The following is a 17,088-nucleotide window of genomic DNA, read 5'->3' on the forward strand; positions in this document are numbered from 1 at the left end:
GAAGTGTGTACTGCAGGAGTATGTAATACAGGAGCCAATTCTCTCTTTTTCTGGCATAAAGATGTTTTTGGACTCTTAACTGTCTACAATGTAAACGTACATTCCTCACCAGCATGTCATTGCTTTCAGCTAAAACAGACTTTAGACCCACGTTTTACATAGTTCCTATTCCACCTTCTACTGAATTCCCCCAGACCCTACCTCTTAGGGGTACCCCAGACCGTACCTCTTAGGGGTACCCCAGACCCTACCTCTTAGGGGTACCCCAGACCGTACCTCTTAGGGGTACCCCAGACCCTACCTCTTAGCCCACTAAGAGTTTGCTCCATAAACACAAAATATGCGTACTTGTGTGTGTGTGTTTGTGCTTGTCTAATTAGATATACTGTACATATGTAGTACTTTACATCTTCTTTCCTTCCAGTTTTAGTTGACTTGACATTTCTAATCACTGCAACCAGGATGACCTTTGGAAAGGACACTTTCTGCATGCAGAAAGAGGCTGCCAGTGCTGTTGTGTGTGTGTGTGTGTGTGTGTGTGTCTGTGCTACTTTTCAACTCAAAATATCCAAAAAGTCTTGGCATGTTACTCGTTTGTACTGCTTATTCTACCCCCCGCCCCCCATACACACAGAGAGAGAGAGTGTTAATAGAAGCATACACACAAACACACACACACCTTCACTCATACACACACCCTCACTCATACACACACACACACACACCCTCACTCACACACACCCTCACTCATACACACACACACTCATCCGCCCTCGCTCAAACAGACTAGCGTGCTCGTGCAAGTGGGTATGGCTGAGCCCTGATCCATGGCCATGGTTAGTTCCTCTTCCTGGACAGACAGGCTAGCCTGGTCATTGATTCTGTATGTGTGACAGTCTGAAAGGGGATTATTTGTCAGTAGATCTTTCCCCAAGAGAAAGCGACGGAGAATCGTTTCCTCAAACGTTCGCTTATTGTCTTCCGTTCTTAGACTAATGGTGTGAGTATATTTTTTCTCTCTCTCTCTCTCTCTCTCTCTCTCTCTCTCTCTCTCTCGCTCGCTCTCTCTCAACCGCCTGTTTCAATCCTATATCTCTCTTTCTCTTCATAAAGACTGTGGTCGTAGCTGCACGGTGGTCCCTGGTGTGATCTCATTATCTCCTTCATCTTGAGTCCCAGACGGAAGGTGACTCTCAGACTGAGTGTTTAGAAGCAGCAAAGGGCAGGTCAACAACAGCAGCAGCAAGCAAACCTAATCACCATCAACACTGCCCTTGTCTTTTCACACAACAGACCCCAATCAATACAAACAATTCATGGACTGCAGCGTTAATTTTGAATTTGTGTGTGTGTTTGTACTTGTGTGTCATACGTGCCCCGAATATATTTGTATCCAATGGCTGGTGTCTATAATTGTCCTTCTGTGGGTAATCTTTGTGTATAATTCCCTTTTCTCATTAATTTCACTGTTCTCCAGAGGAATGGCTGATTTTGACTGGCAGCCAGGAGAGCTTTAGAGAGCTAGCTGGCTAGCTAGCATTAGTATTAGCAGCAGAGCTTGCCAATTGGCTAGCATTGCAGCTTGCCAACTAATTAGCCTTTGAGCCAAACAGCTAGCCAACCATCTAACGTTAGAGATAGCCATCCAGTTAGTATTAGCGCTGGAGCTAGCAGGCTGTACTCCAGTCACAGTTCCCATGCAGGACCAGAGAGCCAGGGCTAACGACCAGCTAGATGTAAAAGTCTCCTTCACCAGGCTCCATGTTGGCTCTCTGTGGACGCTGTTTTAAAAATCTCATCATCAGTTTAATGAGGTGATTAGGGGCCAGGAGAGCAGGGGGTGCTGAGACCATCCCTGAACACGGCGCTGTAACGCAACAAACATGCAGTCGTGCAACAAACGCTTCAGCACAGGATAGTACAGCACACAGTACAGAACTGTTGATTACTGTAGGAGAGTGTAATACCCCACATTACAGTCAGTAGAGTACAATACAGTAGAGCACATAACAATAGAGTCCAGTAGAGTACAATACAGTAGAGCACAGAACAATAGAGTCCAGTAGAGTACAGTACAGTACAGTACAATACAAATATCCCACAACATAATTCAACTCAACACACACGCATGCACACACACTCACACAGACACACACACTCACACAGACACACACACACACACACTCTGCCGAGGCTCTGGCTGACTGCTTCTCAGAGAGGAAATGGAGGATACTGACTTTAACTCAGCTTTGTGTTGTCATGGAAACAGGCGTGTGTTTGTGTGTTGGAAGAGGATCCCAGATTCAACAGTTCATGGGAAAGGCATAGTACACACACACACACACACACACACATACATACATATATCATGCTTCTATAAATAGTCTGGGGTGTTTAATACAGTTATGCTATCAACGTAATTCCCTATTAACCCTAATGATTAGAATTAGTCTTGGTGTGATGAAGTGCAACACATGACATGCAGCTGTTGTTGTTGTTGTGTTGTGTAATCATTGGGTCAATGTTTACTTTATGAATTGACAGTCCAGGATATATCTATTTATGCTTGTTTTCTCTCTTGCTCTCCCCATCTCTCTCTGCCTCTATTGCTCCCCCCTCACTCTCTCCCTCCATGTCTCTCTCTCTGCCTCTATTGCTCCCCCCTCACTCTCTCCCTCCATGTCTCTCTCTCTGCCTCTATTGCTCCCCCCTCACTCTCTCCCTCCATGTCTCTCTCTGCCTCTCACCACTCTCTCCCCCTTCTCTCTCTCCCCACGCTCTCCCTCTCCCTCTCCCTCTCTCTCTCTCCCTCTCTCTCTCTCTCTCTCTCTCTCTCTCTCTCTCTCTCTCTCTCTGTGTCTTTCTCACCTTCAGAAACCTGTCGAAGAACCCTCTCACTACTCTGCCCTGGCAGCTCTTCCGGAACCTTCAACTCTCCGAGCTGTAAGTTCAGACTTTCTTCTGTTGTGGGTGAGAGGGTGGGAGAGCATGAGGGAGGGAGGGAGGGAGGGGGAGGGAGGGTGGAGGAGGGAGGGAGGGAGGGGGTGGGTGTAGAAGGAGGGTGGGGAAGGGAGGGGGAGGGTGGGATGGGTGGGGTGGAGGAGGGTGGATGAGGATGGGGAGGGAGGGGGAGGGTGGGGGAGGGAGGGGGAGGGAGGGAGGGTGGATGAGGATGGGGGAGGGAGGGGGAGGGTTTATGAGGATGGGGGAGGGAGGGGGAGCGTGGATGAGGATGGGGGAGGGTGGAGGAAAACGGACATCAGCCAGACTTGAGCTGAGCGTTACTTTGTTCAGAACTATGTGGAACAAATTCATTTCTTTCCTTTTTTTTTTTTCTCTTCCTAATTCCATTTTCACACAGTAATCTGTTCTCTCCCACAATTATCATCTTCTCTTTCATAACTAATTTGCTTTCTGTTCCCTGTGTGATGTCAGTCAATGATACACTTAGGCTAGGGAAGCCACCTGGATGCTTCTATCGGTGTTAGTGCGTGGGGGAGGGGGGGGTAGGTGGGTGGTGTAAATGTGTGGGTGGATGGGTGGGTGGGTGGGTGTGTTTGGGAGTGAGTGAGTAGTTTGTCTTGTTTGTGTGTCCAACATCATCTCCTTTGCTGCTCTCTGCCCGCAGGCTTCAAAAAGCAGCATCAGAGGATTCATTGTATTTAGAAAGTTGTGCGCGTGTGTGTGTGTGTGTGTGTGTGTGCAGTCACTTAATGTGGCCTGTTGAGTAGCCAATTCCAGTAGAGGAAGGATTAGACGCCTTATATTGATGTCCATCAGTCATGTAACTGAGAAAGCAAGTGTGTCGTCTGGTATTACTCATGGTTAAAACCCTCTAATGATCAGGCTCTTAATTGAAACCTCAGATGAACAGTGTGTGCCGTAGTAATGGATGTGATAGCCCATGTGTTTGTCACCAGGAGCCTGGAGTGTGTGTGTGTGTGTGTGAGTGTGGGTGTGACAGAGACGGAGAGGGGGGAGTGAAGGGGGTGCTGGGAAGAGGGGGGGGGGGGGCGGGCAGAGAGAAGCATCTGTCCCTCTGAAATATGGATCTGAGATGGAAACCTAAGCCCTGCTCTGGGAGTAGACACCATAGAGAGGTGTGTGTGTGTCTGTGAGGAGGTGTGTGCAAGGTGTGTGTGTGTGTGTGTGTGTTAGACAGTGTGACAGGGCAGTGATGATTGTTTGGCTTTTTGTTTTCTCTCTGACCAGTGGAACAGAGAACATGTGAGACTATCTCAGACGTTCCTGATGACCAACTGACAGAAGATTGACTGCGCACACACACAAACACACACACACACACACTGACCACCTCACACAGGCCATGTTTGTACACACTCATACAACAGACAGGCAGACAGGCAGGCAGGCAGGCAGGCAGGCAGGCAGACAGACAGACAGACAGGCAGGCAGGCAGGCAGGCAGGCAGGCAGGCAGGCAGGCAGGCAGGCAGGCAAGCAGGCAAGCAGGCCTGTTCAAATAACTAATGAATTAGCCTTTTACTTTCCCTTCCCCTCTCTTATTGTCCCTCCCCCTCTCCCTCTCCCTCTCCCCCCCCCCTCTCCCTCTCAATGTCTCTCTCTCTCTCTCTCTCTCTCTCTCTCTCTTTGTCCTCCCCCTCCCTCCCGTCTTTTCCCCTAACCTTCCAATCCTGTCTTTTCCTTTTCTCCATCCTTTCCCCTTCTTCCTCCTTCCTCTAACTCGGTGATGCATTCACTGCACGTTGCAGCTGTGAACCTAAATTCAATTTAGTTTCATTTACGAGGATAGAGTCATCTCGGCCTTTTCCAATCATTACCTATCCATCTCCAAACATTATTGGGTATGTTATGGATATGTTAGTGTAATGTTATTGGATCTTTGCAGCTTGGCCTCACTTGTATAAAATTGGATTGATCGTCCCTGTGGGTCTGGGATAGATTGGCCATCCTAAGGAACATCCATACTTCCAGCATCGTTGCATCACTCCTTGTCATCTATTGAAGCTTTAGACTGGCCACTTTATACAGGTGAGAGCAAAAGATGGATAACTCTCAGTGTAGCGTACTACTGTCCTCTGTAAGGAAACATTCTTCTCAGTTTATCATACTACTGCCCTCCCTCCACTGCAAACCTTTCCAAAGGTTAACTCCACATTTAATTTAACTGAGAAAGAGGCATGCAGACTTTCTATCCATCAACTCGCCCACCCACTCTCTCCCTCTCTTTCTCCCCCTCTCTCTCCTTCCCTTATCACTCTCCTCCTCCCCTTTTCTCTCTCCCACCCACCCAGTTCCTCTCTCTCTCTCTCTCTCTCTCTCCCACCCACCCACCCACCCAGTGCCTCTCTCTCTCTCTCCCTCTCTCTGTAAGGTTTAAGTGTTCTAGCTCTAATACAGGGATGTTTAGTATTCAGTTAGTCACCGTCACGTCCTGTATATCTCTGATCCCATGGTGGCGTTTGTGTGTCTATCTGCAGCACTGTCGTTAAGGAAACCAAACCAGACATTATTAAACGCTAGTCAACCCCTAGCCAGGCGGGCGTTTGGCAGCCAAAGTAGTGGATCCCAGTTGGGATGCAACCATTATAGATTTTGAGGGTACGATTCTAGTCTGAGGAATAATCGTGGTTTTATGATTATTATGCATTCATTTATTTCACAACATTAGATGTATAAAATTCCATGCAGGTTTTTAAATTAGAGGTTTCATTGTACAATATTTATTTGATGGCTCTTGTTTTTTTTTTACAGTTGCTGCCTTTCAAAACAGAAATCATAGTCACCAAATAATACTGGACCAAATAAATAAAACATTATGATAACCGTAAATGAATGAATGAAACTACTTTTCTAGGTATGCAGTAAAATCTTTGTGTGTAACTGAAACAAGTAGCCTAAAATAATAAAGCTGACTATGCTACTTCGTACAATATAGTGTTTGTGCCTAAAACAAAACTTAAACTTAAGTTTGTGTTAAAAAAGACACATACAAATATAACTGCAAGCAGTAATGGCGGATTCCTCCAAACACTGCAAACCATTGAACAATGTTTATTCTTGACAAATTGTAACTGTATAGAAGAATGTATGCTGCAGAATTACCAATGGCATACCAAATCTGAAATGCAATACCATCAAGATCCACAAGGGCCTTTATTTCAAGCCAGTAAGTGAAGGAAGGGGGCTTGGTGAGCTTATCCATTCCAGAAAGCCTTGTATCTTTATGCATTAAGGCGTGGCCTGTAGCGCCACCTATGGGTAATGGTTGGCCATTTGTGGTGTGGTAGTTACTCTTGGCCTATACTATTAATGTTTCAGGATTTTAAAAACTTTTTACCACTGCATATAAAATCGAAAATGCAATACCAACAGGATCCACATGGGCTTTGGGTAAAGTGTGGTAGTTACTCTTGGCCTGTACTGTCAATGTGTCAGGATTTGGAGACCTTTTTACTATTGCATACAAAGTAGGAAATGCAATGACACCAAGGAATGAGTTGGGGCTTGGTCAGCCCACACAGTCCTGATATGTTGCGTGTATGTCTTGCCAAGCCCGCGCGTGTCAAGGGAAGAATGAGTGTGTGAGAATTTGGAGCATGCGCGGGGAGGAGCAGGGGACACATTTCATTGTAAATTTCCCTAGAAATTAGCCAAGCATGCATGTTTCAAAGATTCACCAAAAATCGACCTTTCATCTTAGAGTCAACTTTTTCTCAGATTTGTGTACTAAACATTCTCAAGAGTCTTCATATGAACTTGTTTGACTGGCTTACATGTAAAGCATTGCGAACCATTGAAAAATGTATATTCTTGACAAATTGTAACTGTATAGAAAAATCAATGCTGCAGAATTTCCAATGGGATACCAAATCTGAAATGCAATAACATCAAGATCCACAAGGGCCTTTATTTCAAGCCAAGAAGTGAAGTGCTTTAATCTTCACAAGAAGTGAAGTGCTTTGTGCTTTAAGGCGTGGCCTGTAGCGACACCTATTGGTAATGGTGGGCCATTTGTGGTGTGGTAGTTACTCTTGGCCTATACTATCAATGTTTCAGGATGTTTTTAACTTTTTACCATTGCATACAAAATCGGAAAAATATACCAACAATATCCACATGGGCTTTTGTTAAAGTGTTGTTGTTACTGTTGGCCTTTACTATCAATGTTTCAGGATTTGGAGAACTTTTTACCATGGCAAACAAAATCTGAAATGCAATACCATCAAGATCCACAAGGCCTTTGCAAAAGACCAAGGAATGAGTGGGGGCTTGGTAAGCCCACACTCTCCTGAAATGTTGCGTGTGCGTCTTGCCAAGCCCGCGCGTGTGTCAAGGGAAGACCTATGGGTAATAGTGGGCCATTTGTGGTGTGGTAGTTACTCTTGGTCTATACTATCAATGTTTCAGGATTTTTATAACTTTTTACCATTGTATACAAAATCGGAAAAGCAATACCAACAAGATCCACATGGGCTTTTTGTTAAACTGTTTCTTTGCCTATACTATCTATGTTTCAGGATTTTGAGACCTTTTTACCATTGCATACAAAATCGGAAATGCAATACCATCAAGATCCACATGGGCCTTTTTTCAAGCCAATACGTGAAGGTAGGGGGCTTGGTGAACCTATCCATTCCAGAAAGCCTTGTATCTTTGTGCTTTTGGGCGTGGCCTATAGCGCCACCTATGGGTAATGGTGGGCCATTTGAGGTGTGGTATTTACTCTTGGTCTATACTATCAATGTTTCAGGATTTGAGACCTTTTTACCATTGCATACAAAATCGGAAATGCAATACCATCAAGAGCCACATGGGCCTTTGCTAAAGACCAAGGAATGAGTGGGGGCTTGGTCAGCCCACACTCTCCTGAAATGTTGCGTGTGCGTCTTGGCCGCGCGTGTGTCAAGGGAAGGCTGAGTGTGTGTGAGATTTTGGAGCACGCGCGGGGAGGAGCAGGGGAGACATTCATTGGAAATTTGCCTAGAAATTAGCCAAGCAAGCATGTTTCAAATATTCACCAAAAATCGACCTTTCATCTTACAGTCAACTTTTTCACAGATTTGTGTTATGAACATTCTCAAGAGTCTTCATATGAACTTGTGATTGAATCAGAGTATCAGTTTTTGACTGGCTGATGTGCAAAGCATTATTTTAGCGTTAGCGATAAGTTCAATTTGATTTATATCAATCATTTTTAGAGATATGAATTTGCCTTTGCACATGGTAATATGTTGTAGTGTCTTCCTCCGATCTACCAAGTTTAGTGTTGATATCTCAAAGATTTGCTGAGACATGACTTCACATCCTGTTTGGCGGCTTTTCTGATGAATTTGATTGGCTGTACCGGACAGACGGTTATGAGGATCAAAATTCCTTTGATAACTTTTGTGAGGCTTGGTTTGAAGATCATCTCTGGTGATTTTGAAGAATATATGACAAAAATTGTAGGAGGAGTAGGCTTTCAAAGGTTTTTGATAAAACCGGAAATGGCGGGAAATCTATATAACCGGAAATTAACGCCATGGTGTGCGTTGAACTCGGCTTGATCCAGGGAATCCAATGGTACCTCATTTTTGAAAATTAGTCATACGGTTCAAAAGTTGCGTGTGTAAACACAAGTCCAACTTTGACCCATTGGTGGCGCTAGAGTGGTCTAATGGGAGACATGAAACTTGGTGTAGGTATAGAATAAACTGTCCTTAATGAGTGTGCCAAATTTCACAAAAAGTTGTCGATGGGGTCTAGGGGCTGCCATTGACTCCCATGGTACAAGAATTACAAATAATAAAACCACCAATAACAATAGGTTTCCTCCTTACGGAGGAATCCTAATAGGAATCCTAATAATAACATATATTACAATAAACAAAAATTTTAACGAGAATGCTCCCGAAAAACTAGGCATTTTCCGTTGATTTCACATGCATGCATCACTTCCGGATATTTTGTGAGCCAGGTCAACAACTTCTGGTAGCTAGCAGTTACGTTAGTTCTCTCTCACGTGAAATGTCTTTGTTTACGAGGAGCTGGGGTGATCTTCCCAAAATGACAATTAACTATGTACATCGGATTCTATGTTACTGCCCTTCAAGCAAGAGGGTAAAGGGGTTAAAATTGTATGTTTCCAGCTACATGACAATTAAGAAGGTAAGGTTTATCTCACTCACACGCTGTAAAAGTAGCTAGCCATCACAAGCTAGCTAGCTAACGGATTTGAGCCGTAACATTAGCTAGCTAGTTAACAATCTTTAGCTACATTATAATGTACTCAATTAGCTAGTTGATTGTTAGCATGCATTTTCCCGAAAATTCTATCATTGTCTTGTGATTTGTATAGCCTAGCCAATTAGGATACACCAGGAAATTATAGGCTACACTACGCTAAGTAGTTGTTACGCAAGCACTCTGAAATGCAATTGCAAAAACTAGAATTAGCATGAACATCTGACTAACAATTGAGCAATAAAACCTCAGAAAACAATACATTCTATACTTTAAAGCCTGTATTCGCAAATTGACTAACAAACAACAAGAAATGTAGGGGAAATCTGAACTGAATTCTCTAAAACTGTCTGCAAACTCTTTGTTTTATTTTCCTCACTGTGCAACACCACAGATGTAACTTTTTTAATAGGTATTTAAAAAAAAGAAAACTGATCAAGCTGTGTTTGATTGTATTCAGTAGACCACCATGGAAGCATAAATGAAGCCTTGTTTTGATTAGAAAAATTGTAGGTGTTTTTTATGCATCTAAACTTCAAAATGGGTCTTGATTTTTGAATTTGACCCGAACACAATAAGAGGGTATATACAGAATGTACCATAATGTATCTGTTTGAGAGTGAGAACAGGAAACTTGGTGTAAGTGATCCTTTACGGTTACAAACCTAAGACGTGTTAAATCACAGTTATTAGTAAAGTCAGTTAATTGCTGAATCCTTAGATCCAAGAGAGAACCGCCACCCAGAATGATGAGACATGATCTACTAGAAAAGGTGGAGGGCCCTTTAAGGAAGCGGCTTGTCGATGATGCAGAACTAAAGCGATTAGTCCCGCCTGTCGTCTTTCAGAGACCCTTGCTTCGCCACGCTGACGAATATGACGAATTTGATAATTGCAAAGTCAGGGAAGGTTTATGTCAGTAGGAGCAGGCTGGGCAGCTTGGCCTGTTTGATGTGGGCTAACTACTTAGCAGTGCTCATATCTTCTGGTCCTTGTGATGATATATATGTATATATGTGTATGTCAACTGGTTTGTGCATGCTTGAGTTAGGGTTGGGGATGGTCATTCGTTTTTTTCTTCTTAGAAGCCTTTTCATTAACGATATCTTACCACACAAACAGGTTTTGTTTCTAATTTCTTTTGATTAAATCGAAAGGGATTGCTATGTAGTTTAATTAGAAGGGAATGCATCACTGTAGTTTATTGAAAAACAAAATGGGTTTCTATTCCTTGGTGCTTGAGTGTGAATGTGTGTGTGTGTGTGCGTGTGAGAGAGATGGAGAAGCATCAATTCTCCCCAGGCGTGGTGTGAGATGAATGTGTGCTGGCTGTATGAGGCCTGGATTATAACATCGTCCTTCACACATTTCTCTCCACCTCACTGGGAATAGCCGGGAGGCTCGACCTCTGCACACTACACACTGTACACTAGACACTGTACACTACACACTGCACACTAGACACTGCACACTAGACACTGTACACTACACACTGTACACCACACACTGTACACTAGACACTGTACACTACACACTGCACACTAGACACTGCACACTAGACACTGTACACTACACACTACACACTGTACACTAGACACTGTACACTACACACTGCACACTAGACACTGCACACTAGACACTGCACACTAGACACTGTACACTACACACTGTACACTACACACTGCACACTACACACTGCACACTACACACTGCACACTAGACACTGCACACTAGACACTGTACGCTACACACTGCACACTGCACACTACACACTGCACACTAGACACTGCACACTACACACTGCACACTGCACACTACACACTGCACACTAGACACTGCACACTAGACACTGCACACTAGACACTGCACACTAGACACTGTACACTAGACACTGTACACTACGTACCAAACACTTCTCTTACTCCAGTACACACTGCTGCTGCTCTGAGGTGAATAGATGCATGTGAACTGCTACCTCAGTGACATATCTGACTGCATTTATCACTCTCTGTTCTCTTTAATGCCCTTCCACATCCTGTCTCTCTCTGTCTGTCTGTCTCTCCCTCCCTCTCTCTCCCTCTCTCTGTATGTCTCTCTCTCCCTCCCTCTGTCTCCCTCTCTCTGTCTCTCCTTCTCTCTCTCTTCTCCCTTTCTCCCCCCCCCCTCCCCCAGACGTCTGGAGGGCGTGGTGTTTGACTGTGGTTGTGAAGTGCGCTGGCTTCAGCTGTGGCAGCAGAGAGGGGAGGCGGGGCTGCACACCCAGAATCTCTACTGTAACCACGGCGACAACAATATCCCCCTCCAGACCATGAACATCTCTTCCTGTGGTAATGACACACACACACACACACACACACACATTATTTGGTGACAGAAGTGCATTTGATATAAATGTGTGAAATTCAGCTCCTAGTTTAATCTAACTATTTTGATGAAATTCCTCTTTCCCTTTCCCCAAGTACATACAAGAACATGGAAAACAAATACAAGTTTAAAGTTTAAAAGTAGTGATCTAAGTTCCACACATAGGAACATGTGCACACACACACACACACACACACACACACACACACACACACACACACACACACACACCCTCTCTTGTTCTCTCACCTCCCGTTCTTGGTGTGTGTTCCAGACCTGCCGGAGATCAGTGTTACCCATAGCAACCTGACGGTGGTGGAGGGCACTACGGTGACCATCACCTGCAACGGCTCGGGATCCCCTGGGCCTGAAGTGGACTGGCTCGTCAATGGGCTGCACTCCATCAACACACACCAGGTAACACACACACACACCAGGTAACACACACGTGCCAGGTAACACACACACACACACACACACACACACCAGGTAACACACACACACCAGGTAACACACACACACACCAGGTAATACACACACACACCAGGTAACACACACACACCAGGTAACACACACACACCAGGTAACACACACACCAGGTAACTCACACCAGTAGTACATTCAGGGCCTCATGTACTAACGCTTTTGCGCCCACTTCAGGGGTATTTGTTTTGCAACGTGCCTGTAAAAACATGGCGAGACATGTACACACTTGCCACACTGAGGTAAAAGGGCAGACTATTGCGGGAACTGAAAATTGCAAATTGCGCTTTTCCGTGTCATGCTTATGCATTCACGGGAGGGTCAAGGGGAAAGTGGGAGTTTCCCATAAAGAGATGGGAGGAGATGCGTAAAGTGCGGCTAATTATGTATTCAGCGGTATGTACAGAAACCGCCCGTGAAAGCACGCCTCTATTTTGCGGTGAAAAAAGCAGGCGTACACCAGGATGCAGGTTTCCCCGCATATGCCTCCTGGTGAAATGGCAGCAGTAATCTGAGTCTCTCTCTCTCTCCTGTCTTAATCTCTGTCTCTCTCTCCTGTATTTTTCTCTGTCTCTCTCTCCTTTTCTTCTCCCTCCTCCTCCAGTTTACTGGGGACCCTAACGTCCAGTCCATCGACCTGACCTTGGAGAATGTGAGTCGGGAGGACAACAGCTTTCTGCTGACCTGCACGGCTGAGAACGTGGTGGGCATGACCAACGCCTCCCTGCAACTGACCGTCCAGTGTACGTACCCTGACCCCTGACCTCGCCCCATCCCTAACGCTACCAAACCGTGCCCCATCTCTGAAACAGTAGATGTGTACAACTTTCGAAACCTCCTCTCTTCCCCCCCCCCCATCCAGTCCCTCCCTCCATCCTCAAGCTGGAGGAACCGGAGCGTCGTCATGACACCTGTATTGAGTTCACCGTGTGGGGCTACCCCCACCCCAGACTGCGCTGGTTCCACCGCGATCAGGAGGTTCCCCCCAGCGAGTACGTCCGCACAGAGATGGAGGTGTACCAGGACTTCCTGGAGGGCTGTCTGACCTTCAAGGACCCCACGCACCACAACAACGGCAACTACACCCTGGAGGCCAGCAACCACCTCGGCACGGCCACACGCACCGTGTACGGACACTTCCTGGACAAGCCCTTTGAAGGTAGGGGGGGAGGAGCTGTTGGGGAAAAAACATCACTTTGTTATGATGAAGATGGGTAATGATTATGGATTTATGTGATTGAAAATTAAACTATTTATCTATTTTTTAGTATATGCTATATTCCTGGAAAACCATATGCAAAACTGTCGACTGATTATTTTTACCCCTAAAATAGTCGAAGAAATGAACCCCAAAGTGTAAAGATCTGGATCATTAAAGGCTGAGTGAGGGACAAGAATAGATGTGTGTGCTTCCATAAGAACCGAGAAGGCCCAGCTATAACTTATGAGACATATTTGTGGCCTTATGCCCAGGAGCCTAGTGCAGCTGGCTGTTCAAGGTCAGAGTGGTCCTAAATTGGGAGAATTGTCTATGAAGGAAAGTACCTAGAACAAGGGACCAGCTGGGTAAGAATACATAATGTATATGTAACCAACAAGTATTGGACCATATTAAACTACAATAGGGAGAAAACAATATAAGGAATCTTTGTTACCTGAGGACCAATAAAACACTTTGCATCAACCCTGCTGAGTTCCAGTGCTGTTCTTTACTTTGAAAATTGGATGAAGACGTAGAATATTTTTTAATACGGAGGGGTGAAGAGCGGTGAGGAGGGGTGAGGAGGGCAGAGGATGTTCTGGTGGGTGAGGAGTCACTTGAGGAAGAAATGTAAAGGTAAATTGTGATAAATGTAAATCTGGACAGACAAATTAACTCAACTGTGTTGTCATAGAGGACCAAGATGGAGATGCTCATGAACTAAACCTAAACTAACCTCTTTCTCTCTCCTCCCTCCCTCCCCCTCTCTCTCCTCCCTCCCCCGCTCTCTCTCTCCACCCTCCCCCTCTCTCTCCTCCCTCCTCCCTCTCTCTCTCTCGCTCTCTCTCTCTCTCTCTCTCTCTCTCTCTCTCTCTCTCTCTCTCTCTCTCTCCTCCCTCTCCTTCCTCTCTCTCTCTCTCTCTCTCTCTCTCTCTCCTCCTTCCCTCCCCTCTCTCCTCTCTCTCCTCTCGATTCTCTCTGTTCCCTCCCCTCTCTCTCCTCTCTCTTCTCTCTCTCTTCTCTCTCTCTCCTCCCTCCCTTCTCTCACTCCTCCCTCCCTCCCTCTCTCTCTCCTCCCTCCTCTCCGTCTCTTCACTTCTCTGTCCTCTACAGATTATGACTATGGTAAGTCATTTCTTTTTATGACCATCGACAGTGACATTAATAGTCTTAGTATCATAATAACACAGTAGTAAAAAGGTCAGGATGAAAGTCTGATTCATTTACACCCCCAGACGTTGACTCTGTAACCAGACACTGGGCAACACTGTTCATTACATTTACACAAGAGGCCACTTAAACTACCATGTGACCACAGAGCAACACCTGCGGTAACACCATTGTAGTCACACAGGAACTGCTACTGTATGTAGACATGCGTCATTATGGTTTAGTCTGATCTAAGTTACTCAGTGAGTTATCACATTATGACAAGTTGTGGAAGGGAAACTTGGTATAAAGGAGGATGGGCTTTCCAGGCTTAAGTGGATGTTACACACACACACACACACACACATACACACACACATTGTGGCAGCCAGAGGAGACACATCCAGTTAGTCCCTAATCTGTTCTCATTAAGGAGTTAAACACAGAGACAAGCTCAGTCACTGACCTTCACCCTCCCCCCCTCAGACCCCCTCCCCCACTATCCAGAGGCCTCACTAGGAATTCACCCCCACCCCCCCCCCCCCCCCTAGTGAGGAATGATTGTGGAGCGAGCAGGCTGGGGGATGACAGATTATAACTGTCCATGGCAAGGTGGAGGAGTTCAATCTAGGGTAGGATAGAGGGAGGGAGGGAAAGAGGGAGGGAAAGAGGGAGAGATTGGAGGATAGAGGAAGAGGGAGAAAGAAATGGGTAGGAAGAGAGGGAGTAAGAGAGAGAAAGATAAAGGGAAGACAGGAGGTAGAGAGAGATGGGGAGGGAGGAGAGTTGAGGATATAGACCCCTGAGGAGATATCCTGAAGCAGCTCAGTTCCTCCACATCCTGTACACCAGAGAGCATGATGGGAAATTGGGAAACAGGAAGTCACTGCTACTCAAACTCAGACCTCTATGTCACTGAACTCAAACTGTGACTTCAACTGACAGTCAGCCTTGCCTGCTAGAGATGGAAACCACTAACACAATGCAGGAACTGGCCAACTGATCAACATTTAGTTACAGTTGTTTTTCATACAAGAAATCCTTTGACGTGGTTGAATCTTTTTTTCAGTTCCACTAAGAATAGTTCCTGTGATTCTAGGGCAGAATGGAAAGCTATTTAGGGTTAGGGATTAGTTTAGGGTAATGGTAAGGATCAACCTTAACAAAAATCTAGCTTGTCTGTGTGAGATGGTTATGTCTGTTGAGCCCTCAGGTGTACAGCTGTGTGGCTGTCTCTACCTGGGCTCATCCCTTGTTGTTGTTGTTGTGTAAACAGGGACTCCTACACCCACCATCACAGTGACCCACAGACCAGACAACGACTCCTTTGGGGTGAGTGTGGTGACACACACACACACACACACACACACACACACTGTGTTTCGCATACACACACTCTGCCCTTTATATACACACACACACACTCTCTTTACCCTTTACACACACTCTGCTTCACATACTCCACAACTACAGTCTGCCTCTTACACACATGCCTGCAGAGATACATGTAAATTACTTTTTTGTCTTTCTGGGAACGACAGAGGCAGGCAGTGGGTTGAGAGAGAGGAAGAAAGGGAGAGAGAGAGAGGTGATGGGGAGAGAGAGAAAGCGGGAGGTGGAGAAAAGAGAGTTTAGTATTTTAATCCATTTTTCTTTTCTTTTCACTCCTTAGTCGCTCCTATCTGTCTGGTCTCTTGTGGGCACTGTGTCTAACAACGTCTTAAAAATGTAATTTTACTCATCTTTGTGCTGTAATTGACTGGTGGGAGATTATTTCCTCGTCGGAAGGTTTTAATAGGGGCGAGGTTGCCATGCCGATGAGAGAGGCAGGCTGCACACCACCACAGTCTGTTCTTAATGATGGGGTGTGAACAGGCGCTTGTTGTCTTTTTTTGTTGTTGTTGAAGTTCACACAGTGCTTCTGTAGCCTGTCCTTACTTGAGTTGTGTTAGCTGTGTTTTGTATTCAAATACTCGCTAGGATACGGCTGTTGGCGTTATTGTCACTGCTGAAGGATCACTAACTTTCTCTTAAATTTGTTTCTCAAGTGTGTTCTTTACTTCAGTTAGACTTTGGTTAGACTTTGGTTAGACTTTGGTTAGACTTTGGTTAGACTTTGTTTATGACCGATTCATTAGTCAGCTACTAGAGATTCCATGTAGTAGTTCCATGTGGTAGCTTGTATATGGTGAATAGCAGCTCACCACTTTGGAGGGTTTCTAACATCCTTCACTCCCCTCCTTTGCTTCTTCCTCCAATTCTCTCTTCTCCTTCCCTGTCCCCTCCTCTCCCCTGTCCTCTCCTCCTCCTCTCCTCTCCTCTTGTCCTCCTTCTCCTCCCTCCCTTCCTCCTACTCCTCCCATCCTCCCCTCCTCTCCCTCCTCCTCCCTCCCTTCCTCCTCCTCCTCCTCCCTCCCTTCCTCCTCCTCCTCTCTTCCTCCACCTCTCTCTCTCCCTTCCCCCTCTCCTCTCCTCCTCCTCCTCCCTCCCTTCCCCCTCCTCCTCTCCTCTCTTCCTCCACCTCCCTCCTTTCCATCCTCCTCCTCCTCTCCCCTCCTCCTCCTCTCCTCCTCCTCTCCTCCTCCTCTCCCCTCCTCCTCTCAGGTATCTGTTGCCGTGGGTCTGGCAGGTTTCGCCTGTGTCCTGCTTCTCGTCCTCTTCATTCTCATCAACAAATATGGCCGT

General features: G+C 45.7%; 1 protein-coding gene across 1 annotated transcript in view; it reads left to right on the forward strand.

Moving 5' to 3' along the window:
• Positions 1-17,088, forward strand: part of ntrk3a (neurotrophic tyrosine kinase, receptor, type 3a) — a 72,469-nt gene that overhangs the window by 22,863 nt on the left and 32,518 nt on the right. Inside the window, exons 4-11 of the mRNA XM_084672961.1 lie at positions 2,875-2,943; positions 11,379-11,533; positions 11,845-11,987; positions 12,658-12,796; positions 12,916-13,212; positions 14,368-14,379; positions 15,680-15,735; positions 17,008-17,088. The exon at positions 17,008-17,088 is cut by the window's right edge and continues 22 nt beyond it. Coding sequence (XP_084529087.1) covers positions 2,875-2,943; positions 11,379-11,533; positions 11,845-11,987; positions 12,658-12,796; positions 12,916-13,212; positions 14,368-14,379; positions 15,680-15,735; positions 17,008-17,088 — 952 coding nt within the window. The remainder of the gene's footprint in view (positions 1-2,874; positions 2,944-11,378; positions 11,534-11,844; positions 11,988-12,657; positions 12,797-12,915; positions 13,213-14,367; positions 14,380-15,679; positions 15,736-17,007) is intronic.

This window comes from Hypomesus nipponensis, chromosome 14 (assembly GCF_054491055.1).
Source record: "Hypomesus nipponensis isolate SF chromosome 14, ASM5449105v1, whole genome shotgun sequence".
In the NCBI taxonomy this organism is placed as follows: Eukaryota; Metazoa; Chordata; class Actinopteri; order Osmeriformes; family Osmeridae; genus Hypomesus; species Hypomesus nipponensis.